The 24,844-nt window shown below is 42.4% G+C and overlaps 2 protein-coding genes across 9 annotated transcripts; both read right to left on the minus strand.

The window, feature by feature from the left end:
- Positions 1-631: 631 nt before the first annotated feature.
- LOC131573199 (WW domain-binding protein 11) lies at positions 632-11,881 on the minus strand. The gene is made up of 12 exons (XM_058826920.1): positions 11,754-11,881; positions 10,621-10,738; positions 9,754-9,785; positions 9,045-9,138; positions 8,449-8,645; positions 7,462-7,595; positions 5,953-6,152; positions 4,956-5,150; positions 4,334-4,435; positions 3,138-3,452; positions 2,393-2,575; positions 632-1,739 (listed from the first exon to the last, which is right to left on the minus strand). Exons 2-12 carry the CDS (start codon positions 10,682-10,684, stop codon positions 1,306-1,308), a joined length of 1,950 nt encoding a protein of 649 aa, XP_058682903.1. The 5' UTR covers positions 10,685-10,738; positions 11,754-11,881; the 3' UTR covers positions 632-1,305.
- A 2,788-nt stretch (positions 11,882-14,669) lies between these two features.
- LOC131573610 (single-pass membrane and coiled-coil domain-containing protein 3-like) lies at positions 14,670-22,563 on the minus strand. Of its 8 annotated transcripts, none has more exons than XM_058827728.1 (4): positions 22,474-22,563; positions 21,196-21,360; positions 18,789-18,834; positions 14,670-16,402 (listed from the first exon to the last, which is right to left on the minus strand). In XM_058827728.1, exon 4 carries the CDS (start codon positions 16,386-16,388, stop codon positions 15,711-15,713), a length of 678 nt encoding a protein of 225 aa, XP_058683711.1. In that variant the 5' UTR covers positions 16,389-16,402; positions 18,789-18,834; positions 21,196-21,360; positions 22,474-22,563; the 3' UTR covers positions 14,670-15,710. The 8 variants fall into 8 exon arrangements, with proteins under 8 accessions (XP_058683711.1, XP_058683707.1, XP_058683710.1 ...); XM_058827724.1 differs by having other exon boundaries at positions 14,670-16,405; XM_058827727.1 differs by lacking the exon at positions 21,196-21,360 and having other exon boundaries at positions 14,670-16,405; positions 22,474-22,490.
- Between the last annotated feature and the right edge of the window lie 2,281 nt (positions 22,564-24,844).

Consider the following 24,844-nt stretch of genomic DNA (forward strand, 5'->3'; position numbering starts at 1 on the left):
AGTATTATATATATATATATACATGTATCTGATATACTTCTGTGCAAACCTTTTTGATTGTGCTCAGAATTTGTGGAAACAGATTCAAAGTTTTCAAGTATAAGTTTAGTTAGTTAGCAACTTTTTCTCCTTATAGCAAATTTAACCTCAAAACACAGTGCATTTAGCTAAGCCTGAAACTTACAATCCAACTAAATGTATTCTTTGAGGTATCTGCTAGTCTGGTATCTTAATATTATTAGCCACAAGTAAAATTATCTGCCAGTCAATCTTTTGACGTTAAAATTGAGTACTAATTTTTACTTAAGGTAGCCTGTCCATGATGCACCCGGTGGTTATCTGAGGCTTGATATGAAGCAAACCTCCTAATCAAGAGTATATAAATTGTTCTGTAATTAGTAGTATTTCAGGACTTATGCTTTGACTAGCTATCAATAAAGGTTAAAAGGGATAAAAACAAGAATACAGCAGAAGTTTAGTGGGGAAAAGTAAGGATATATTACTTACAACGTGATTATCGCTTTACTTTTCCGAGGTTCTGAATGCCTCTATCGCCTCCCAAGGTGAGCAAAGAACCCTCCCCGCTCTCCACCTGCCTGCTAGTTTTACACAAATCACAGGGAAAGCAGCATTTTGATACACTGAACGTTTATTGTCTTTCACAAGACAAAATGAAGTTTCCCCAGCCAACAAAAATCCATCAAGATGATCATAAAGGGGATAGGGTGCAAAATTCCAGTGTACAGTATACGCAACAAATTACCTCCCTGACTACCCTGGAAGAAAGATGATTGATCAAGCTCACTGCAACTAAAAAAAACATGATTATAAAATATTTACAGAAAAAAAAAAACCCCAACAACAGTACAGAAAATAAAAACCGGACAACCATTTGTGTATGAAATGCTGCTAACACTTTTCTGGCTCCTTAAAAACCTGTTCCACTACCCTCACCAGAGCACTCAGGGTGTGTAAGGATTCAGGCAGGGAATAGCCACCCCTGTTCCCAGAGTATCATTATCTTCCTCCACGGAAGGGGGAGTACTTGAGGGGAGCAGCATCGCCTTCTTTACTGATTTCCTTTCACCAAGTGGACATGGTGGCTCTCAAAGGAGGTCCCAGGCACACCTCAGCTGCAGCGGTCTCTATTCACAGCACACTGGCAAGTTAACCTGCGGGTAGGGAACTATTTCCAGTCATGCCCTTTCCTTTCATTGCTTGCAGGAGGACTTTCCCTTCTTCTCCCTCCACAGTGATGTGATCCGTGTTCAGAGGGGCAGGAAAGCTGACTAGGACTACGACAGGTCACAGGAGACCTTCCATTTCTTTCATGAAGGCTTCATACACATCATCCTTTGTCTGTACAGAGATAGGGGCAGATGATCCAGCCTTAGGGGCAGCTTTGGTTAACGGGAGGGCAGGCTCATCATCTTGTTTTCTCTGGGAGGCAGCGGAAGCCCCTTTATTCTCGCGGCGCACTCGCAAGGCCGTGGGCACAAAGCGCGTGATCTCCGCCTTGGGGTTGGTGATCTGCGGCTTGGCGCTGATGGTGGCCGTGGCTTTCTTCTCGATGGTGGCCGCACTGGTGTCATCCGCCTTGGGCCGCTGAATCAAGCTGGGGGGGGCGCTCAGTACACCAGGATTTGGAATGGGAGCTGGTGGAAAGAGCCCAGGTGGGGCAGGTCCTAAGGGAGGCACCAGAGGTGGCCGTAACATGCCTGGGCGAGGAGGAGGGATCCCTGTAACAAGAAAAGCAAGCATGAGCTGTCTCCACATCTGGGAATTTCAAAATATTTGAGCAAAGAAGTGCACAGGCTCAGAATGTCAAGGACAAAAAGCAAAACGAAACAACCCCCAACAAGATGCAGCAGCACTGGCTTTAAAAAAAAAACAACAGTTTTCAAATCTGCACTAAATGCTGGGTTGAAAATGCTGCTCTCCAGACTCTAAAAGCCACAGGAGTTTGTTTATTGCTCCCTTTTAAATTTAAAGTTATAATCTGAGAATAAAGTTTCTTGACAATCCATCCCACCGGAATTTCAGAGTCATCAGAAATGCCTGACCCGGGCACAAAAAATAAATATTCGGATCTCCAACTCATTTAGTGGAGCATCATTACAGCACCCAGAGTCTGTTCAAAAAGAGTCCAGCAGAGCAGAAGGTAAAACTCTGGAATTCCCTTTTTGAGGGCAGATTTCCTGCTACCAAACTATGCACAGCACTTATTTGTTATTGCACAGAATAATGTAACAACACATAGCACAATGCAGCCACAGATAGGAACAAAGACCAATTGGCAGCCAATTACACCTCACTGACTTGATCACCCCAGCCAAGACTGCAAAAACAAAGCAACAAGGGCCTTGGCACTGAAACAAACAGAAGCCCTTACCTGGTGGGGCAGGAGGGGGCAGACGAGGAGGAGGACCACGTGGAGGAGGACCTGGGGGCAGACCTGGTGGGGGGCCTGGGGGAGGACCAGGTGGTCGCCCTGGGGGAGGACCTGGTGGCAGCAGTCGAGGCAAAGGCCCACGCAAGCCTGGTAACCCAGGAGGTCTCAGGAATGGAGGAGCTCCTAAAAGCATTCATGAAACAAAAGAACTTTAATTCACAGTTGAAAATATATCCCAGCAACTATCTCATCAGCTAAGAATAAAGATCTTCAATGAATGAACGCTGTATTGCATACCTGACATATTAAATAGAATTTCCAAAAATCTCAAGCAGAGGCAGCAGTTACACAGCTAAAGCATCTTTATGAAAGTCAAGCATATCATGGAAAAAGGGTTCCTCCCTATATAATTAAGCAGTAACTGATAACAGCTCCTGAGCTGAGGTTTTCAGAATTTAGAAAGACAAAAACCTTTCTCTGTGGCTTTCGATTTTTCCTCCGGCCTAAAAATAAGTACTTTTGCTCTTTTACTCCACTTCATACACTGGCTCTAACAAAGACAGCCATCAGGAAGGCTACAGCTACAGGAGCCTGAGGCCTCAATCAAAAGCAAGGTATAGCAATGATGATGTAGACAGGTTGGGGTAACTGGGTACATATACTCCATCTGCAACACATTCTGCAGCTGCCAAACTCCCAAACTGAGAGCCTGCATCCTTCAAAGCAGAGTAAATCAAGTATTCACCTGGTGGAGGGCCAGGAGGAAGGCCGGTGGGTGGGCCTGGGGGTCTCAGTGGAGGGGCTGGAGGTGGTCCCAGCGGAGGAGGCCCAGGCATGGGAGGTGCCTGTATCTGAGTTGGGGGCACAGCCTGTGCGCTCTGCTGCTGCTGCTGCGCCTGGGAAGTCGCAGTAGAAGACCCAGTCTCTGCAAGGGCTTCCTCACTGAGTTGTTGCTGCTGCTGTTGCTGTGATGTCTCTTCAGACTCGGAGTCCTCCTCCTCCTCCTCCTCTTCTTCTGAGTATTCCTCCACTTCTCTCCCTTCTTCTGGAATTTCCTGACCTGGATATGGAGATACACTTATAAAACTTCTCTACTCATAACATCTTTGTGAACATCAGAGAAAACCAAGTACACAGAATAAAAAGAAGCAAAATACAAACCTTACTTCAAAGGGAAGAAATCTGACCACTTTTTACTGTTAAACATAAAATCAAAACAAATAAAAATAGTAATAGAAAAATCATTGCTGTTCTAGAGAGAGCTCTGACAATAAGAAGTTATGTGCTCCTCTGGGACCTGAAATTTGTACTGCCAACCCAAACTGCTGCTATTTAGTCCCTGCCTTGAGGGAGTTTGTGGGGAGATGAGGCAATAGGGGGCTGGGGACACAGTGCCACAATAAATATAATCCCCATGTCCAAGAAACTCCTGCAGCTTTGAAAGATACTGGAGTTTCTTTTTTAAAAAAACAAAGTTTGTTTTATTAGTAAACTTATCTCAGCAGAAGGGTATTTTTAGGGAGTATAAATCCTTCTAAGTTATATGCTGAGCACACAGACAATGTTACCCTTTCTCTTTCACCAAGAGATTTGTATTTCATTTGAACAACTGTTTAAAAGTTAAGCAAGAAAAGGTTTCAAAGAAAAAAACAGTAAATTGCTACTCCTAACTTCAACTCTCCTATGCAAAACACACAATTACTTAAAAAAAATTAAAAAACCTACAAAACTAAAAAAAAAAAAAAAAAAAAAGAAAAAAAAGAGCAAAAACCAAACTATAACCCAAAGACCTGACAAGAGCTGATACTTTCACCAGAGCCTCCATTATGACCGTCAAATATTTACTCTATAAAATAAGACCTGTGCAAAGTGAGCTGCCCACAGAAACCTTAACTGGAAACCTAATGGCATATCACCACATATTATATCCACCTTACTCACCTGCCATTCGTAACATCATGGCCTGGAGTGGAGTCAGCTCTTTCATGTTCTTTTTCTTTTTTCGTGACTTCCCAGGCATGTCTGCAAACCGAACACTGTGACCTGGGGAAAGCAGGGTACAGATAAGGATGACAGGAGGTGGGAAGAAAGTAAGAAAAAACAGACAGTTACATCAATACCTGGTATGGATAGCTTATCAGTCTAACATAATGATGCTATTTAGATAAGAGGTCTTTCTGATTGTTGGAAGTTTTGCTTACCTAGTACTCTCTACCAACTGGTCTCGCCCAAGAAAATGAGCATATTTTACACTGAGGTTTAATTTTGTAGGGTACCTTACTGATGATGCAATCAGTGCAATGATTATCAATGCAATGATTCAGGTGAAAAATGGCTTGTGGCTATAAGCCAACACATCTCTTAAGAAAACAGGTTTATCTGAAAGTTGCTTCACTTCTAGAGAGCCTCCTTCTGACCCATTTATTAATAAAAATCCCTTAGCTGGAATTTAGGTGAGTTAGAACATAGTTGACTAAATAAATTAAATACACACCCTTAACTCCATCAAATAGTGTTTTTCTTTAGAAAAATCAACCCCTAGTCTCTCATTTCCCCTTCATACCTGATTTCTTTTCTTCACCACCTTCCCTCTCCTTGTCATTATCGCGATGCAGGAAGTCCTCTCCTTCACTGTCTGCATCTGACCTATCGCTGTCACTGTCATCGCTGCTCTCATCGTGCTTATCTTGATCCATATCCTCAGGGTAACCTTCATCCTCACTAGTGCTGGACATGTCGTCATCATGGCCTCGCTGTCCTGCAGAAAGCAAAGTATTAGGAAATGCAGGAACTCCAAATACAAAATATTCTTTCACACCGGTGTATGTTTACAGTCACAACATTCCCCTTAGCAAAAGCATGGGCAAACTGTCATCCCTTTACTTTTTATCCTTTTTAAAGGATATTTTGGAAAATCTGTGAGATTTCATATTAACCTGGTGATTAATTTGCACAGCAAAAAGTGAAGGCAACTGCTACTGCAACTCATTCATCCATTTCTATTCAGCAATTGCCCACCATTGAAATATTTTGATGCTTTCTGGCATGAAATAAAGCTAATCCATCTAGTCACAAAAGTTTCTAGGGATGATACAACAACTGTATGAACAAGAGGACATATGTTCTCCTAGCAAATGCACACTCAGGGCTGGTTGTGAGTTTTGTAGAGGTTTTGGGTTGGGGGTGTTTATTTGATGGATTTTTTAAACAGAAGATTACTCCCAGAGGGATTAGGTTTTTTAAAGGTTAATATGAACAATGTTTCAGCACTTAAGGGTTCATCCAAAAAAATCTAGTCTGTGAAACCTAGTAAAAAAAAAGTACCTGAGACATGTAATTAAATTTCAGCATTTAAAAATACATCTGGTAGCAATGAATATTATTATGAATATATCTGAATTAGCTCAGAGGAGCAATGACTTACTAAGAATCCTTCAAATAGTGCTAACACTCATATTGCCCAGAGAACACTGTCAAGGGCAAAGTGTATTCACAGCAGTACAATCCATAGTAAAACAGAGTTCAAGGAAAACCCCAGAGAGGAATAGGAAAGCCCTTACCTCCTTCAGAACTGTAAGAAATCTCCTCCTCTCGCCTTCGAGGAGCCACGTCCAAGTTGAAACCCACTTTACGGCCATACATCTGCAGGACCTGAGGTGGGGGTGGCCCTGGTGGAGGCCCAGGGGGCTTCCTGCCTGGAGGTAAACGTGGAACACCAAGCCCCGGAGGAGGAAGCACAGAAATGGACCGAACTGGTGGTCTGGAAATAAGAAAGGAAATGAGAAATGTAGGAACACAATTAAAGTAAACATGCCTTTAGTAGAATTATTTAGCCTTCTCTCACCTCTGCTTATACAGACTTCTAAAAAGGAACATCAAAAATCCTTCCAAAAAAGAACATTTAAAAAGTATGTATTTGACACAAGGAGTTTACAACCTCATATGGAGATATGACTGCAGAAGATCAGATAAAAGCTCCTCTGTGTCTTGGGTTGCAAAGCAAGATATAACCAAAAGTATGTATTCTATTATCATCTGTTAAAACCAGAAGGGGCAGTGTTCTTTATCTCTTCCATGACCCATCCCTCATAATTCCAAGGGGGATATCTTCTGTTAATGGGCCATTGAGTCACTCACTGCCTGACTGATAAAAGTACATCATCCCATTGTGAGATGCTCCACCCAGCGAGAGGAGGAGGAAAAATACACCCTTCTACACAATCACTGCTTCAACAGAACCACATTTGTCCGCTCCAGGAGGACTGCAGCCATCATTTAATCAGACTGCTATCAAAAGCCTGACCAACAAGGTGTCAGGTTATATTCTGATTCTGTCAGAAGTTGTTGGCTTTTTTTTTTTTTGTACTACTGCATTTTTATATTTTAATTTTCCTAGTAAAGAACTGTTATTCCTATTCCCATATCTTTGCCTGAGAGCCCCTTGATTTCAAGATTATAATAATTCAGAGGCAGTGGGGGGTTACATTTTTCCATTTCAAGGGAGGTTCCTGCCTTCCTTAGCAGACACCTGTCCTTTCAAACCAAGACACTCTGAAAGCAACTGAAGACAATACTAAAAAAAATCAGCTATTGAATCCTACCACAGAAGAATGAAATAATCACAGGGTTAGTGGAAACAGAAGGCTATTCAGAAAGAAATAGAAAAAAAACTAGCACTAGAATGAAAAAAAAAAAAGCAACAAAATAAAACCAGGCAAACTAGGAGTTTATATGAACTACTCATTTACACCATATGCCAGCAGGACAAAAGAACACACATATGGCCATTTAAGGGGCATTTATGTTCAAAACAGTAGGGCTCTAAGTTTTCCCGATATGAAAAAGACAAAAACAAGAAGGCATAATGTATAACTCGAAGATATTTAAATAAAAATCTGCAATCGTGGGGAAAGATTAGAAAGGGCTTTGGTTAAAAGAAAGCACAATTCACTTGCACAGAATTCCTGACTTCTACAAGTCAATATTACCTCTGCTTCTATCCCTACCTCCTCTCCTATAATATGAGTGCTTCCTTTTCACTTCCCCTGTAAGTTTCTTTTTCCACTTACCCATAGGCTGATGTCTTCTTGAGGATAGAAGGTGGCTGAGCCCCTGGAAGGGGAATGTCCTGTATGAGGATGTTGGAGGGAGCATGAGGCATATCTGGTAAGGGGATACTTTCCACTTCAACATGCTGAGCATTCTGGAAGGGAGCGGTGGAAAAAAGAGAATGGGTTACTCCCACAGAAGCTACTGCACAAACTCATTACTTTTCAAAGTACAGAACATATGGAACCTGCCTCCATTTGTCAAATGTGTCTGTTCTTAGGGTGTGTTATCTTTCAGCAGTCCATGAAAGAAATTTGGGAAAGTGTCAACAGTAAAAGCTTTCAATGCAAACCAAAGCACATGCACCCATGAAAAGCTTTAGTATTTCAGTCAAAATTCAGTCAGGTTTCCATCTTCTTTTGGACCTTTAGTCTACAAAATGAGGAGGCTGCAGAAAAGTATGGCTGTGCTTTTGTGCTTTTTTTTAAGTATTAAAGTCACAGATTGCTGCATGTTCCAAAGGAAAGGAGAAAAAAAAAGGAGAGAAAAAAAAAATCTTACAGATCCTTGCACTTGCACAGCACTATGTTCTCCAGCACAGTAGGGAGGAATAGTAGAGAAAGATCTTTAAAGGAATTACAAAGGATCCTCATTACTTCCAGCAAGAGATTTAGCAGAAATTCACAGAAGTATCAACTGCACACTCACAGGCTTGCTCTCTCTTTAATACAGAAAACAAAAGGCTGACATTGTTGATTTGCAACACAAATTTCCCTTTCCTCCTTTCATGTTGAATGAGATCAGTGTATCAGACCCAAACTGTGACCTGACAATCACCACTGCCCTCACTGAAATGCTCTAATTTGAGGTACTAAGCAAATTAATATTTCATATGGGCCACATGATGCTGAACTCATGTAAATCTCGCTTCCTCTGTAACTGTCACACCTTATGAGCAAAGAGAATACCCTACCACAGTTACAAGACTCAAATACAGTAAGCATTACCTTGACAGCATCAAAATACTGGCTGAGCTGTGCTCTCTTCTGCTCATACTCCACTTCCAACTTGCGTAGTTCTTTATAGATGTCAGGATTTTCCTTCTCATAGAGCCGCAAGATACGTTCAAAAGTCTCACGGAGCTTTTTGCGTTTATCCTTCAGCACCTTTTCATTAAGTTGTGGCTGCTGTACCGGGTTAAACTCTGATCCAAAGCAGCAAAAAAAGTGACAAAAAAAATTTGCAAATTACTCTACTGCACAACTATGATGAATGAAACTGTTTCAAAGCAAGTTCCAATCCCTGTTTTCAGGAAGTTTTCAGTCCTATGACAATCCCCTCCTTGAACTGTACATCAGCAGCACACACACACACACACTACTCATTATTCTTATCGATCATCATCTGGGGAAAAAAGTCCTCTTTGATGGCACTACAACACCTCAAATCATAATCAATCCCCAGATATTCACAGAACCCCCCCTTATAATAGGAAAGGAAAAAAAGATTACTCTAGTTCAGTCTCCCCCATTGGCTGTTAAAACTACACTGTGCATCTACCTAAACCACTGCCTAAATCCAACACCAGCTACTTCTCACTCACCCATCTCATCCAATTTTTCCATGTCCCGGATAATCTGCTTCGGATCTTTCATCTTCAGTACAGCTGCTCGGACCATCATCCGTTGCTTTTTGTTCTAAGATCAGAGATCAAGCAGATAGAAAAGTTTCACAGCAGAAAGACACAAAACATCTGTTACCCCTTTCTCAGTATTTCCAGTCTGAAGCAAAAAAATCACACCTCAGAATGCCCTGAAAACATTCACCATGGCACAAATGAACAGCAAATGTAGTTAAAACCTCTGGTAACTTTAATTTCACTACCTTGGAAACTGCAAATGCTGCTATCATTCCTTCACTCCAACTAAGACACATACAATCAACACAATAATTAACTGATAAAATACAGTAAAGCACATCAAGTGTGTGAGTCTTGGATGTTTTATTTTTTTGATTTTTTTTTTTTTTTTTTTAATTTGGCTTGCTGCTTGCTTCTTTGCTTTGTTGTTTTGGGGCTTTTTAATTACTAAGTATTTCCAGCAATGTTTCAAAAATAATTATAAGTTAAAAACCAGCTGGGGATATGTTTACTCCAAACAGGATTTCAATGGTTTTTTAACCATGGTATTTCCAAAGTCTGTCTTAGGATATTAACCAAAATATCCACAGTCTATTCATGGCCCTTTACAAACACACACATGATACACAGTATAGGAAATGCCAACTAAATGTTCCCTAATCTCTTTGTTTACCTTCTTTAATTCCCTTTTCCGAGCTTCCTTCCCTAGAAGGAAAAAGAAAAAGAAAATAAAAACTTGAAAGACAAAATCAAATTATCGAAGAACCCTTCCCTCCTCAAGACTAGGGCTGTTTCTCAACAGCTCACTCATTTTACAAAGACTTACTGTAACTCAGCTTCCCAGTGAGAGAGAAATATAGCATGAAATAGATTTCTATTTCTTGTCTTTTATACAGAAAAAAAAAAAAAAAGAAAAAAAGAGATACTGCAGTCTTCATGTCTCCAGAAGCAGGGCTTTTTCCATACAAAAAAGAACAGCAGGCAACCAAAGTCATAGTGATAGGTGCAATCATGAAAAGATTGCTGCACAGAAGCTGAAATAGAGTCATCAGACAACACACTTTAAAAATATGTAAGCTTTGAGAATGCCTCTGAAATAAAGCATATCCACTGTGGGAGTCTGGATTTTCTTAATTTGCTAAGCATTGATAACACCTGGCATGTTACCAAAAGTAGAAAAAAAAACAGTAAGACAACTCCCCCATCTAACCAGAGAACCTGCAAAATTTGACATGGTCCTCAAATTCCTGCCTGGGACAGATTAACACTGTCCCAGGAAGCGGCCTACAGTTTATCCAATAGCGAAGTACAAAGGCCTTCCAACACTGATAACCAGTGCAAAAACAAGAGGTTATAATACTTCAGAGGAGCAAAAGCATGAAAGCAAGCAGCCTCAACAGACAAAACTGAGATAACATTATTCAAGTTAGAGAAACTCGGTTCTGATCCACAAATGAGGATCTTGTCCTCAGAGACAGCTTTTTATCTGCTCCTCTAGGCACTCCCCATTCCCACCTGCTTAGCTTTCATGGATACTTACGGGCCTGGTCCGTGGGATTCATAAACTTCCCACTCTTGGTGGATGATGTAGATCTCCGCCCCATTTTGATGTTTTTTCTTCTGCCTCAAAAAACAAAACTTAAAAAAGAGGGAGGGACCTGGAAAAGATGACATGGTTTCAGGTCTTACACACTGGTAGCATGAGGATGCTTGTTTCTCTTCTATCAGCAAGTTACTCCCACAAAGAGCTCAAATACCTTAAAGGTCCTCAAACCTGACTAGGAGCTCAGCACCTGTATCAAAATTTCCCTACTCCAACAATGTACTACTGTTTAATTAAGTACCTAATTATTACTACTTTAGTTGATTATAATTTAAACTAACTGATGAGTTCGTTATAATTCACACTACAACTCAAACCAAGAAGCTTTGTGCTTGCACTATGGAGGGGTACAGGGCAGGGAGAAACACATATTCTATTTTTCTAAGAGTGTATCAGAGTTTAGCTTCTCATTCATTCTCATTAGGTGCCCTCCAGTTTTCACCTTTCCCTGTTTCAAATGTTTCCCCACAAATCTCCTCCCTTCCTCAGCACCCACTGTACCAGCAAATGTAGGATTATTCTGAAAAAAAATTATTCCCTGTTTTTACAAATTTCTTCAGCTTACAGATGACCACATAAGTGTCCAAACTACAGCCAGGGATGTTTCTTCTCTCCCTCCCCCTCCAAATCTACTTCCCTGCCAAAACACTTTGGCGGGTTTGGTTTTTAATTTTGCAAGACACTATCGCTTCTTTAGGTGGGGAGCTCACCAAACTGAGGTAGGAATTACATTAACACCTCGTATTTCCCTTATTTCTAATATTTAAAGGCTAAAAGAAAAGAGAACAAACTTCCGAAATCTCGGTGTTACATCTTCTAAGGACTCAGACTAAAGAGTTTCAAAGCAACAAGACAACGGCCGAAGGAGAATTAAAAAAAAACAAAACAAAAAAACATAATAAACCACGCACTAAATTCATTATTCTTTTGGCCACGGGGAAACGGGGTAGAAAGCCCCGCCTCCTACTCCCGCCCGATGGAAGGAAGAAGAAAACGAGGCAGCGCGAACTCTCCTCGCCTTCTCCTTGCCTCTCTTGTCCTGGCAGCCCAGCCCCGCCGCGCCCCCTCACCCCTGGGCCTGGCCGGGCCCGGCTCCCTCCGGCTGCAGCGGCCCCGCTCAGCCCCGCGCCCGCCGCCGCCCCGCCGCCATCTTGCACCGGCACCGAGTGGCGGCGCGGAGCCGCGCTCCGGAAGCGCCGGCCCCAGCTCGATGCTTCCGCCGCCCCTCGCTCCCCCTCGGAGGCTCCGACTCTATGGTTGGACCCGGGCGGGGCGGCGGGAAGGCGGGATAGAGACGGGAACGGATAGGGAAGATAGAGATGCTAGAGGTGCTAGAGACGATGCAGCAGCGCCCAGGCGGCCCCGGCGGGTTCTGGGAGCGGGTGGGCACAGGCGGTGCGGACGGGGTGCGCCCGTACGGCCAGCGCGGCCTCTGCTCCCTCCCGCTCTCCAGGGGAGATCCCCCCAAGTGCCCCCCGTGCCCTGAAAGAGGCTGGAGCCGAGGGGCATGTGGGAAGGCTCTGGCCATGTGGCATGAATGGAAAGCGCGGCGGGAGCAGGGGCTGCACACAGCCTGAGGTCTGTGCCGTGGTTTTCTGCAGGCTCGGCCTCACGGCAGCGCTGCTCCCCTGCGAGCGGGACCGGGGTCCCGCTGTTGGGATCCTGCGCCGGCTGCTCCGCCAGGGGACTGCAGGGGAAAAGTGACTGGGTGATGTTCATCGGGAAGCTCAGATGTGTACGAAGAGAAAGGGAGAGATAATTTGATGCCATCGGGGATCACAGAAGTTGCTCTGCTACTTGTCTCTTCCCACAGCCCCCACTGCGGTGAACTGGCGAGGCCGGTGAACGCTTGGTGGGAGTTGCTTCGTGGCATTGTCCAAAGTACAATTTCTGGCAAAAGTCCACAGCGCATGAAGAACCAGGATGAAGATGCAGGAAACGTCAATGTGCAAGCAATGAAATATGGGTGCAGGTTTAAAGAACTAGCATGCTGGGGAGGAGATGTAGGAAGGAAATTTTTCCTTGTGCAGGTGGCATCTGGGAGCAGAGGTGGTCAGATCTCTGGGCAGGATTTCTAGACTCTCTGCTCCTGGTGAACATACCATGCAACACAATGTTGTTATAGACTCGGCTAATTTGTAAGGATCATTGCAGGATGGGTAAAAGACTATAAGCTATGCATCACATTAATGCCAGCGCTTAGTCACAAACTGCACACTAAGTCAGTCAAGGGGCATCCTCAGAGCCAAGGCTTCAGGAGCTCTCAGTGCCTAGGGAATCTTGCTAACTGCATGCACAGCATGGTCATCCCCACCTTGCGCCTCTTTGGCATGTTCTCTGTGTATTATTCTTGTCACAGAAAGAATGTTCAGCCGGGCAGATTTTAGTTGCAACCATACTGGTTTTCCACATAAGTTTGGAAGCAGCTTAGACTGGTTTGGGCTGGTTTGCAGGTTTTTTTCAGGCTGTTCTTATTTTGAATACATATATAACAGTTTTAATTCTAAATCCTTTGTCCAGAACAACAGTTTGAGCAAAGGCAGAATGCTCAAGAGGGTGTGATGGAAAGTTGTGGCCATACACATCCCTGTCAGGTGCCATGTCACTGTAGAGGGGGATGGCTGAGTCTTTGAAGATCAGCTGCTCCTCACAAGGCTTGGGGCTTTCTGTCCTGGCAATACCAGGCTCAGTGGGGATAGTGGTACTGCCTCAGCTCTGACTGTCCTGGCAATACCAGGCTCAGTGGGGATAGTGGTACTGCCTCAGCTCTGACTACTTTCTCCCAGCAGTGTCTGCTGATTTGGAGCACTATAGTCCTCCCACATTTTCCACTTGGTACTTCTGCCAAACTGAGAGGCAGCTTGAAGGAATCTAGAGGGGAAGCATCAACAGACTGGTTATGACATCTTTGGAGCACCAACTGTAAGACTGGCCAAAGGATTAGAGAGAGCAGGAGTTAAATCTCTTGTGAGGAAGCCAGCTTTCCTTTAAGTCCACCAGGAACAAGGATATACCTAGAGGTGAGTAGCAATTGTTTATCTCTGTTTTCCTCATTGCGTACCTCACTTCCCCTGGAACTGCTTAGCATTTGTGTTCAAGAACATGTGGGGAAATTGCTTGAAAAAAAAACAACAGATTTGTTTCTATTTGACACCTTGTCCTGGTGTCTCATACAGCAGTGATTGGCAATCTCTCAAAGAGCTGATTTTAATTCCTAGTTTAGAGTGTGCATTTGCACATAGAAAACAGAAGCCAGGAACTCCTACCTCTCCAACAGACAGATATTGCTGTTCTACTGATTCACAGTCTCTTGTCTCTACCCAAGTACCTCTAAACTGTGTGCCACTTGTGTCAGGAGACAAGAGATGTTACATCTTGGAGAAATGATGCCTCAGGTCACCAAGTTATCTGCCACAATACCTCATGTAGGCAAGGCAGTGCTTTTTGCCACCGCTGAAGTGTCTTTCCTGACACACATAGCCCAGTCTGTAGCAGCTCCCAGTTTCTCAGTCCCTGGCATCCACCCTGGGCTTTCTCCCTGATAACTTGGCAGAGCTGTTGAGTGCCAGTAGTTTCGTTGCCCTCTAGTGGCTTTTGTGCATAAAAGGGAAGAGGAGTCAGAAAATATTAAAGTGAGAATCAGAGAATAAAAACCCAACAAAACAAACAAGCAAACTCCCCAAACCCCAGAATGCAAGGGTTGTGAATCTCACCCATCTCTATTTCATAGGCACTATCTAGTTATTAGTAAATTAAGATTGCTAATATTGAATATTAGCAAACATGTATGAATTTGTACATGGTTTTAGTATGGGGGAAGCAAGTACTAAAAAAGGAACCTATGCACAACCCTACTAGATTGGTCTATCATGGATTAAAAAAAAAATATGAATTGCATGTATAACAAAGATTTTAATACTTCTTTATTATTTCGTTTAAGATTGGTTTCCAGACAAAAAAAAAAAATGAATCAAGTACAGAAGAGAGGTTGCAATACTCATGTACATTTTTATTAATTCTGAAATTACCTTTTTTCTAAGATCAAGCAAAAACAATCCACAGCAAATCAGAGCAAGACACTACAATAATGATCTTGCCTGCAGCTTTGATTTTAAAATCTGAAAAATAAGGACAATTGGTATCATATTGTGAAATGCAGAATCTGAGCATTCTTGGCAGTCCCACATTGGTGGGATTAAGTAAAGCACTTGAAAATCAATTTAGTACAACAGGGCTGCAATCTTGCAGGCACTTGTGTATAATCCCACTTTGATCAACAAAACAGCAACTTTGCACAGAAGTTTTTACATGTGGGTTGGCAAGAGCAGAACATTAAAAGCATAAAAAGTTATTCATGGCCAGGCACACCAGGAACACAGCAGCTGGTTTCTCTCAGTTGTGGAGCAAGGTTGTGTGTGTTTGCATGTAGGCCCAGGCTTCTTTTACCTGCCAATCTACTGGGATTAGAGTTTATTTAAAGAAGATCTCTGGCTGGCTCCTTAGGAGGGCAGAAAATAGCAGTTAAATATGCTTCAGCTAGTCCTTGTAATGAACAGGGAATTCAGTCTATCAGATTTAGCACTAATCCATACTAAGAGTTTAGCAAACACGGATGTCTTCATTAAGCCTCCAGATGCTGTCATGAATTGCCTTGTTGAAATTGTTTTCTCTCATTGTGTTGTCATATTTGATATAGAAACACACCTCCTCACCACTACCAGTCCAGCAGTCTGTATTACTGTCTCTAACATGAATTACAGTTCAAAGTTACCTACAATGCTTCCCAGAAAATAAGCTTAAGGTGCCAAGTATTTGAAATATTGCCCCCCCCAAAACACCTGTAAAACAATTCTCTATTAATATATTTCAGTGCCAGTTTCCTGAATTGTTATTGTTACTGTTCTGCTGCCAGAAATAAGAAAATAAAAAGCCATCAGTAGTTCATTTGTCATAATGAATCAAAAAGGTTTCTGCAGGCATAGCTGCTGCAGCTGCTGTCACAGCAGAAGAGAGAACTCCAGCTTTATTTACTGAACTTGCTGTCTCACCAAAGAAGTTACCTCATGTATGGCACGCTGGTACTTTTCTGAGGCTGCTTTAAACTCAGCCAGGTGCTTCTCGTAGCTTCTCACAGCTGTCAGAAGCTGACTCCTCTCCACAGCTCCCAGGATGGCATGGAGAATCATTTCAAGGCCAAGCCCAATGATGGTAATACTAACTCCCCCAAGAACAGATGCCCCAATCTGAGCAAGGAGACCGATGAGCTTGCTCACAGTGAGAGTTAAATGATTGGAACCAAGAAGTTTGATTGCTACCATTGCAGCTGTTGAAGTTGCTTCTCCAAAAATAATGGAAAAAACTCTCTGGGCTATTGCAATTTTCTCCAGCTCAGGCTCTTTGATGTCATATAGCTTCTGGTACAGCACTGGCTCAAGCTTTTCCTTCATGTCACTATCAATCTTCTGCACCTGATGCTGAATCTCACTCATCACTTGAATGATAATCTCACAGTTTTCCTTGACTGTACCGCTCTCTCGCATCTCAATGGGGGTAATAGCACAGCCCAAGTGTTCATTCAGCACTCCAACCAGCTCGTTTGTTGCATGGAAATTTGTGGACATACAGTCAAGCAATTCCTGATGCAGATGGATCAGTTCTTGCTTTCTCTTGGGATTATCTGGGTAAAGGAGGTCACTCAATGCCATTCTTCATAAATAGGCTACTTCAAGAGAGAAAAGAAATTTCTTAATTCTTACTTTCTTAACACCCCGAACCATAGCCCCTAAAGAGCAGTGAAATGTGCTTTGTCTCTGCCCCACTGGTTCTTTTCATACTGAGCAGGTCAAATCCCAAGACACAGCTTGTAAATGTAGAAATCTTAATTGTTGCTTTGGATTTTTGCCAAATGACTGGAAAAGGACCTTGTAAGACGTTGGGTATGCTCAGAGCAACAAAAATAGCTAACAAGTATGTAACGAGCAGATTGGTAAAATGGATGTGGGTTATTGGCAAGATTGAAATTGAAACTGAACCGTGGAAACTGAAGATGGTAGAAGCTGATCTAGTTTACTAAAAATGAAACAATCTCTTCTAATTAGCAAAATTAAAGATGTGGCTTAAAGATTAAAGGGTTGTTCCAGGCACTCTTTTGTATTAGCTTATTTTTTTCCATTTAGTGGCATCCAATTTTTCAGCAGCCATGATGATTGGTAGATATGGTTTGTGTCACAATAAGGGTATTTTATGACAGTATAGCTTTTTCCTTCTAACATTCAAGAGAAAATGTTACTATATAAGCATTCTGTACTTATACTGAGAAGCTCACCCTTGGGAATTCATAGTGAATAGTAAAATCGTCCGTAATAACCCCATCTAATCTATATCCCCCTGCACACATCTCTCACTGTATTTCCTTTCCTGATATTTATTTCTTCATAAACTGTGTGCCAACATAGAGAGTCCAAAGAGACCGAGTTAACAGTGATCATGGAGTTATTCCTCATCACTAAGATTCTGTAATCAACACTGTCACTTCCCTTTGGCCTATGACCAACTGCAAAGTGAAAATGCTTTAGCATGATTTCAGCTTAAATGCAAACATCTTTGCTATGGGGGCAAACTATGAATGAGCAGGATGACTCATTTCTTTGTTGGTACTTTTTATATTCTCAGCCCTCTTATTGCAAATCTGGGCCACTTTTGTGCAGTGCTTTGCATTTTTCTAAGATAAACCTCTTCTTGCTGTTGGTGCCTCCACATCACAGTTAGAGCTACAAATAACTGTGTGTAGGGGACTACCCAGATTTTTCTTCTTAAAAAGATGACTTTGTGCCATTTTGGTCCTTTGTAGTTCCTGCACTATCTGTTAGCTACAAATCATCTGACACTGACCCAGCTGTATTTTACTAAACACACCCTCCCCCACAAGGTCACAGTAGAAAACCAGAATGATTTCCACAATCCCCTGCCAAGTTTTAATCTCAGTGTTGAAATACAAGCCAGTCTGAAAAGAGTTTTTTCCCCCCAATATTTTGCACAGCACTGTGTATTTCTTTCAGCCACTTGCCTTGTATCTCTGCCAAGAGAATAAGCTCTTTAACACATCTTATATAAGCTGCAGGGAGCAAAATACATGTATGGTACAGGTTTGTGATTTTCAGGAAACATAAAGCCATGATAATGCAGACTATGATTTCATCTCAGTCCTGCCTCAGGGATGTTGCTCTCTGACTCAATGTAATACTAAAACCTTTCCACTCCAGTGGTGTTTTGTTGTAAGGTCATTTGTTTTCCCTTATTAGTAGAAACTGAGAAGACAAATTGTTTTAGAAGGAATAGCACTTACTTTAACAAACATTTTACATACTAAACAGGTTTTGAGAAGACTTCTTATAGCTTTCTAGCTTCTTATAGCTGCTCTAGATTTTATATCTCCTAATGCTAAAATTACTTCTTACTCCTCACATTAACACTTTTTTTTTTTTTTTTTTTTTTTTAATATTTTCCTTCTAGAATTAGGCAGGCCACATATATTTCTGTATTTTGATTTCTCCAGCTCCAGGAAGATTTACCACAGAGACTTTTCTAATTAAACATTTACACTGCCTACCTGGTTTGGTCTGAATGCTCCTGTTGAAATGTGTATGGGATAGTAACTTCAGCCTGTTTCCCCTCTGCTCGCCTGGTGTTTTCCAGCAGCATGTGATGAGTTAGGGATATAGAGGCTGGGCTTCAGCTGTGTCCTGTGCCTGCCTGCCTGTCAGTCATTAATTCTATTGTGCGCTGTTTACCCAGATTCATCTAATTTTCTTCCTCCTCTCCCTTCCTTCCAATTTTAAGAGAATTTAATTTACTTAATGCTAGTTCCCAATTGCTAGATCCTCCAAAAGCCTTCTGTTCGTGGAGAGAATGGTCACAGCACAAATCCCTCCTGCCTGCAGCAGAGGTGCCATCACAGGCACCTACAGCCATGGCTGAAAGGGGATGGTGTTACTTGCTGTCCTCAGAACATAAAAGGTGTAGCACTTCGAATAGATGCAGGATTATGTTTTCTTACTGGGATTCATAAATTTCTATTGTTTATAAATATAAACATCAATACTTACCTATGCCTTGAAATAGCAAGTTTTTGCATTGACTGCTTTTGTATGCCTGCAAATTACAGAAGAAAAATTGAATAGTCCCACATAAACAGAAAAATAGATACCACAGACAGTGAAAACAGGCTTTGTCTGTTCCAGTAAGATAAGCTTGTACATATGCCTTCAACCAAGCTAGATATCTTTCATGTTCTTGTCCTTAGAAAGGTGGACCTGCAGCCCACAAGGGTTTAATCAGGAATACTGCTTCCACTATAGAGGATGGCTGAGTTCTCAGATGAAAATATAAGATGAAGCATAAAATGAGTGCTCTGCAATTGTTAACATGTTTTCACCTGAAAGCTGAGCTGCTGTATTCAACCCAAATGAATACAGAGTGCCAAACTGTCTTGTTGTCAGAGCTGTGGGCACGAGAACATAAACTGAAAAAGAACACTAAATGATTTAACTGCTATATTTCTGGAAATATCAATTAGTTGTGACTGCTGAGTGTTTTCCACTGAGAATGCCCTGTAGTCCTGAAATACTTTGTGTGATATTAAACTGAATTGAATTGATCAGGCTGGCAACTGCCTGTGTGTCACATTCTGGAAACTGGTTGCAGGTCTTCAGTGTTTGCAGTGGATGCAAATTCTTTTCTTCCAGAACCCTCATCATTTGAAACATGGCAGAAAAGAATTTGATCAATATGAAGGCAGTTTTGTTCCTGCTTTACTCTGGGTCTTTTAGGAAGGTTAATAGCTGTTATTTCAGGCCTATTAAATTGGAGGAAAAGACTTGATCTGCAGCATCTGTCACCCTCCCTTGCTGCAATTTGCCAGGTCTTTGATGCCATGAGAGTAGAAGAAGTGGTGTGGAGGCCCAGACTCAGCTTTGAACAGCAGTGAAAGCTAAAATCAGTTTTCCCATTTCACACAATTTCACACCCCTTTTGCCATGGGAAAGAAATGGAAGGAAAGGCAGATGGTTGAACTGAGTTCTGAAAAAAAATATCTTTAGAAGTACACAGTGGGACAGGAAGTTAGAATTGTTTGCACACTTCTGACTACACATCTCTCCACAGCAATAGCTGATGAAACATGTCTGCTGCAACCAGTCTAGCTTTAAAGGGCTCTGGCACAAGCAAAGGCAACATCAGGAGCAGTCTCTGAGCCACACACTGCCCCCGGACTTTATCTCTAGTTGGCCTTGTGAGAACTTGTAGGTGCAAGCTAAAGGACATAACTTTCTTAGTAGTCAAAATGCTATCATGATGGGCACCCAAGCAAGGAGAATGTTTTGTGCTTCCACCTATCAAGAGATGCTTGCCACCTAGTCTGTGTATTAACTGACTAATATAAATCACTTTTAAGGGACTGTAGCCTGAAAAAAAGTGGCATTACTCAGTCTTCAATTGCTTTGTCTGTATCTATTTTTTTGCTGTATCTATTTCCGCCTCTCAAAAACAAGAGATTAATTCTGTGTAGACCCACCAGTATATACAAATTGAAGGATTATAGTTCTGAGGATGATGTAAAGTAGTTTTCTTACTGGGATTTATACAAATTTACCAATTAGGTCTTACACAAATTTACCAAAAAACACCAAAATGTAAGAATAATTAATTTACAGCACTTCCCTTACTTTGAAGACTGCAGGTCAAAGTCATTCTTCCTGCAGCCATCAGAGTATCCATACTTATAGCTGTTTACACCATATTTTGCTGGCTGCTTGCCAAGATCCCAGAAAACACTATCAAGAAACTTTTCTATGTTTTATTCCAACTAATGTCTTGGGGAAGAATGGGTCAGGTGAGTTAGCAGTTTGGATAATTGATTTCAGAAATGTAACAATCTAGCCAAAAATATATCCACCTTTATTCCTCTGTAATTCTCCTGTAATAATGCCTTCTGGATCTCCTCTTGTTTGTTTTTCAGAGTCAGACACCACTCCAAAAGTGTTAGCCCACCTTGGTTTTAAGAGTGCAAAGAAAGGCTGTTCAGGGTCTGCCAGAATCTGAACAACTTAATGTACTTCTCTGTCTCTTCAGCCAGCACAGTAATCCGACTCCTCCATGCACATCTTGGCACCAACTTTCCCTGCACTCAAAGGACATATGCACAGCTGCCCAGTTACCCACTTGACTTTATTGCCATGGTGCCTTCTACATCCCACAGACAGAACTTTCTCATTTCTCACTAAAAGTAAAGATGTTAAGAGATCTGTAAGGAATCCAAAGTCCCTGTGTGTCTTTCCTGAATGCCTCAGAATAAAGCTGTCTACAGTGCAGGTTACTCCTAATCTAGTCTTCAGAAAGGCCATAGAACTTTCTTCCTACTTGAATGGGTCCAGAGAATGTCTGTTTTGATGAACCAGACTGAATGTTCCAGTCTTGGCTGGAGAGTTACATCTGAAAGCAAAGGGAAGATTGAACCTTCTGTAGCAGCAGGAACTCCATAGGCTTCTTGCTATTCAAGGGCACATGTATGGATGCAGCCAGAGAATCAGAGACTGTGGGCCAAGCACAGGGAAACTCCAAGCACACCAGGGAGAATGGCAGAGGTGAGTGCAGTATAACCACTGTTCTCGCTTCTTGAAGCTGAAAGAAAGTAAAGAGAGCAGTCATTTAGACCTCTGTTCACTGCCTAAAGCTTTTTGCTTTTGCTAACACAGCCTTTGCCCACGAAGGTCATTTTCTCAACTCTATTATTTTGGCTTTGGAGGCACAAACCCTCATTTCTAAATGTTTGTTTTGAGCTCAAATATTGCATTGATACACTACTGTTGTATAAAGTGACAAAAGCAAGAGTCCTGGGCTGGTGGTAGACTCACAGATAGGCAGGGACGTGAAACAGGCCCCATGAGGTATTCCAGTATAGAGTTCTCTCTATAACCAGGAAACTCAGTGTGTTCTTTGTCAAAGAATACATTTTCTCCCTTCTGCCTCAGGAGAGAGGTCACTGCTAAAGTGACAGTAGCTTTGTTTACACTTCTCTCAGCTTGCCGGAGATAAGTGTAGAAGTAGTAGCTTGCCAGAGTAGTAGTGGACCAAAGCCTAGAATAGTCCTGAGGCTTGAAGCAGCATTACAAGACACCAGCACAGATTACTTGGTTCAAGCAAATCTCACCCACTCTTCCAACAAGAATGGTGGGGACCCAAAGGCATGAGTCCTGAAATATCCTTGCAACAAAACATGGGATAAATGGGAGCTGCAAAAAACCATGAGCCCTGCTGTTTATTCATCTTTATTGTGCTGGGGGGCTGTCCCAGGTTCCACAGCAAACAGGTAAAAGCTGGGTCTTGCAGTTCTTGTAGGCAAACCCAGCAGGCAAGGTACAGCTTTGGCCTTGAGTGTGGCCCCATGTAGGTGCAGCTGGGGGCTGCCTGGGGCAGTGGAGACCAGACTGTGCCCCCTTTGCACGAGAGCCTGTATATAATACCTTCCACCAGCTGGCACTGGTACTTGCTGGAGTTCCCCACAGAATGCAGATGCAGCCGGTTGCCCTGCCAGGTCTGAAAGAAGCTTTTGACAAGAAATATCTCATAAGGGGGAATGAGGACTTCCTTCTCAGATATGTGATAAGAAAAGCCTTGCATAGCTGCTCCCAGGCAGGTGGTCACAGTGAACAAAGTTTCATTCCCAAACTTCTGGGCTTCACTCCTGAGGCGGGAGGTAGAAGTAAAATGGCCAAATCGCACCCTGCTGCCTACCTTGGCCTCGATATGTAAGTCCTTTACACCCCTGTGCACCTGGTAGCACTTATGTTCCCCCCTACTGCTCTGCCATTCCTTCAATATCTGGATATTGTTGTTAGGTAGAAGTGAAAATATTTAAAACTGAACTTGTGTCTGTAGTGCTCTGGAGAGATTCCTGCTGTAGATGTAGCCCGGTTCAGCTGCGAGTGCAAGGAGGAGTTCATGGTGTAAGCCATGAGGACTATGGCATGGCTGGCACGCATTTCCCTCAGGAGACCTACAGGGCTCTTTAGCAAAACCTCCTGAGCCTTCTTCCAGAGATGAAAGTAGTCCTTGTTATCAGCTATTTCCTTTTGAAAATAGTCTCCTTGCTCCAGTTCTTCCATCATCTCCTCTCTGCACCCCAGGTACTGGTCATCAAAGGAATGCAGAGCCATATCCATCAGGGTGGGAGACATAGCCTGCAACATGAAAGCAAATGAAGATTATTATCAGAAGTGTGAATGTCTTGTGTATCTTTGTGGACGCAAGCCAAATTTTTACCCTTTCCTTGCCTCTTTGTTATTCTTGGCAGAGCAAGCAAGGTGGGTAACAAATCTTTAGCAAGACCTTCCTGAGCAACCTCAGGTTATTGTCTGTGCACAAATCACAGGCAAATACTAGTCAGGATGTCAGAGCTCTTATTTGATATGGATGTGCTGCATTGAAATCTCCAGGAGCATTGGTCAATTTAGACAGGCTGGAAAAGGAGAGGAAAGATTCCATGAGACCTACTCACAAACACTCCATGAAGTAATCTGGCTGCAAACAAGAGTGAAATTCCAACCAAGTAGCTAAAACAAGTTAAGACAGGTAAGAAATGTAACAGAGGAACAGAAAGAAGAAAAGTTAATATTGAACCCAAAGCTCCTTAAAGTACCTGTTTCAAATGAAAAAACAAAAAAAATTGTGATATAAGCAATTCCATTATTTCAAATAAAGAACAATATTTACCTCTTTTACCAGTATTTGTGAGAAGATCAGCAACAAGAGGCTACCCAGTGCCACCAGCTTCCCAGAGTCCACCAAAGAGACTGAATAGAACATTTTTTTTTAAGGAAATGTATTTTGCACCTGTTTCTTTCTGTTTTTCTTTGAACTAGAAAATTCTGCAGTTTGTAATTTGCACTCAGGTTTTGGTGGCTGTTCTTCAACCAGAGATCATTTGCCAAATTCTCACTGCAATTCAGAAGTCATTAATCAATCCAAGCAGACAATTTACTGGTAGAAATGTGCCCAAAATCCATAAGGAAATGTCTGGCTGCACCAACTTCAGCTGTCATGAGTGTCCATCACCTTGATAGTTCTTTTAATTCCAAGGTACTTGGTGTTGCTCTTGCAAAAAAGGGAGAAAACCATGTCTTGGAGACGTCTAAGGCACTTCTCCTGAGGAGGGATGTATCAGGGTGACCACTCTCTGGTTAAGAGTTTAAAAACCCCTTTTAAAGAAGTTGACTCTGATAGAGCCAACACAGAAATGCAGGGTAGGTTGGGATCCCATCTGGAAGCAGCGATAACCTAACTCTCCTTCTCCTTATCACCCCCTGGTTTCTACTCATGTTCTGCCAATCCTACTCTTACACCACTGCAGAGTGGAACCTTGTTGGACTGTTTCCATTGGGCACAGGCAAAATGAGATTCAGATTCTGTGCTGAGACAAACCCTTCTCTAGCAGCTGCTTTCTAGACAACCTTCCAAACCCTGGCAGGGAGTTATTCATCCACAGAGCCCCACGGCCTCTGATAACTCTTCTGTATGGAAAAAGAGCCAAGAACTATCAAGGCTCTGGTTCTGACTACAGAAAAGTGAAGCCCATTTTCCATGGCCTGATAATGATAGGCTGGGTGAGGAGGGCACCTCCAGACATGGAGTGATTCCCTGAGATAGGGGTCGTTTGTGAAGCTGCTTGGATCCTGTGGACATAGCGTCTGCAAAATATTGCTGAAAAGGGGTGGGAGGTGGCACAAAGGTCTCATATTGGGCTCCTTTCAAAGCAGTTGCTGCTGCTGACAATATCTGCAGTCCCTGGTGACATGAGATGATGCCATGAAGCGCTATACTAAGTGATGGATGCAGACTACCTACTTCTCCAGCCTGGAATTTCTCTGTTATCTTGGGCTGTATTTCAGAAAGTTGTTGTTTTACTGCTAAAAGTGAGTCCACAGGAGGGCTCACGAATTTATTGAGAGACAACTCTACCTCTGTTTGTGTAGAGATAAAAGAGACCTAAACTAAGACAGGCTCTCATGGGAGCTTGGCAATAATGATAAACACCCCCACTAAAATGTCAGTTCAGCTGCATATATTCCATTTGAAAATGATATCCCCGTTTTTCCCCTCTGACCCG

This window comes from Poecile atricapillus, chromosome Z (assembly GCF_030490865.1).
Source record: "Poecile atricapillus isolate bPoeAtr1 chromosome Z, bPoeAtr1.hap1, whole genome shotgun sequence".
In the NCBI taxonomy this organism is placed as follows: Eukaryota; Metazoa; Chordata; class Aves; order Passeriformes; family Paridae; genus Poecile; species Poecile atricapillus.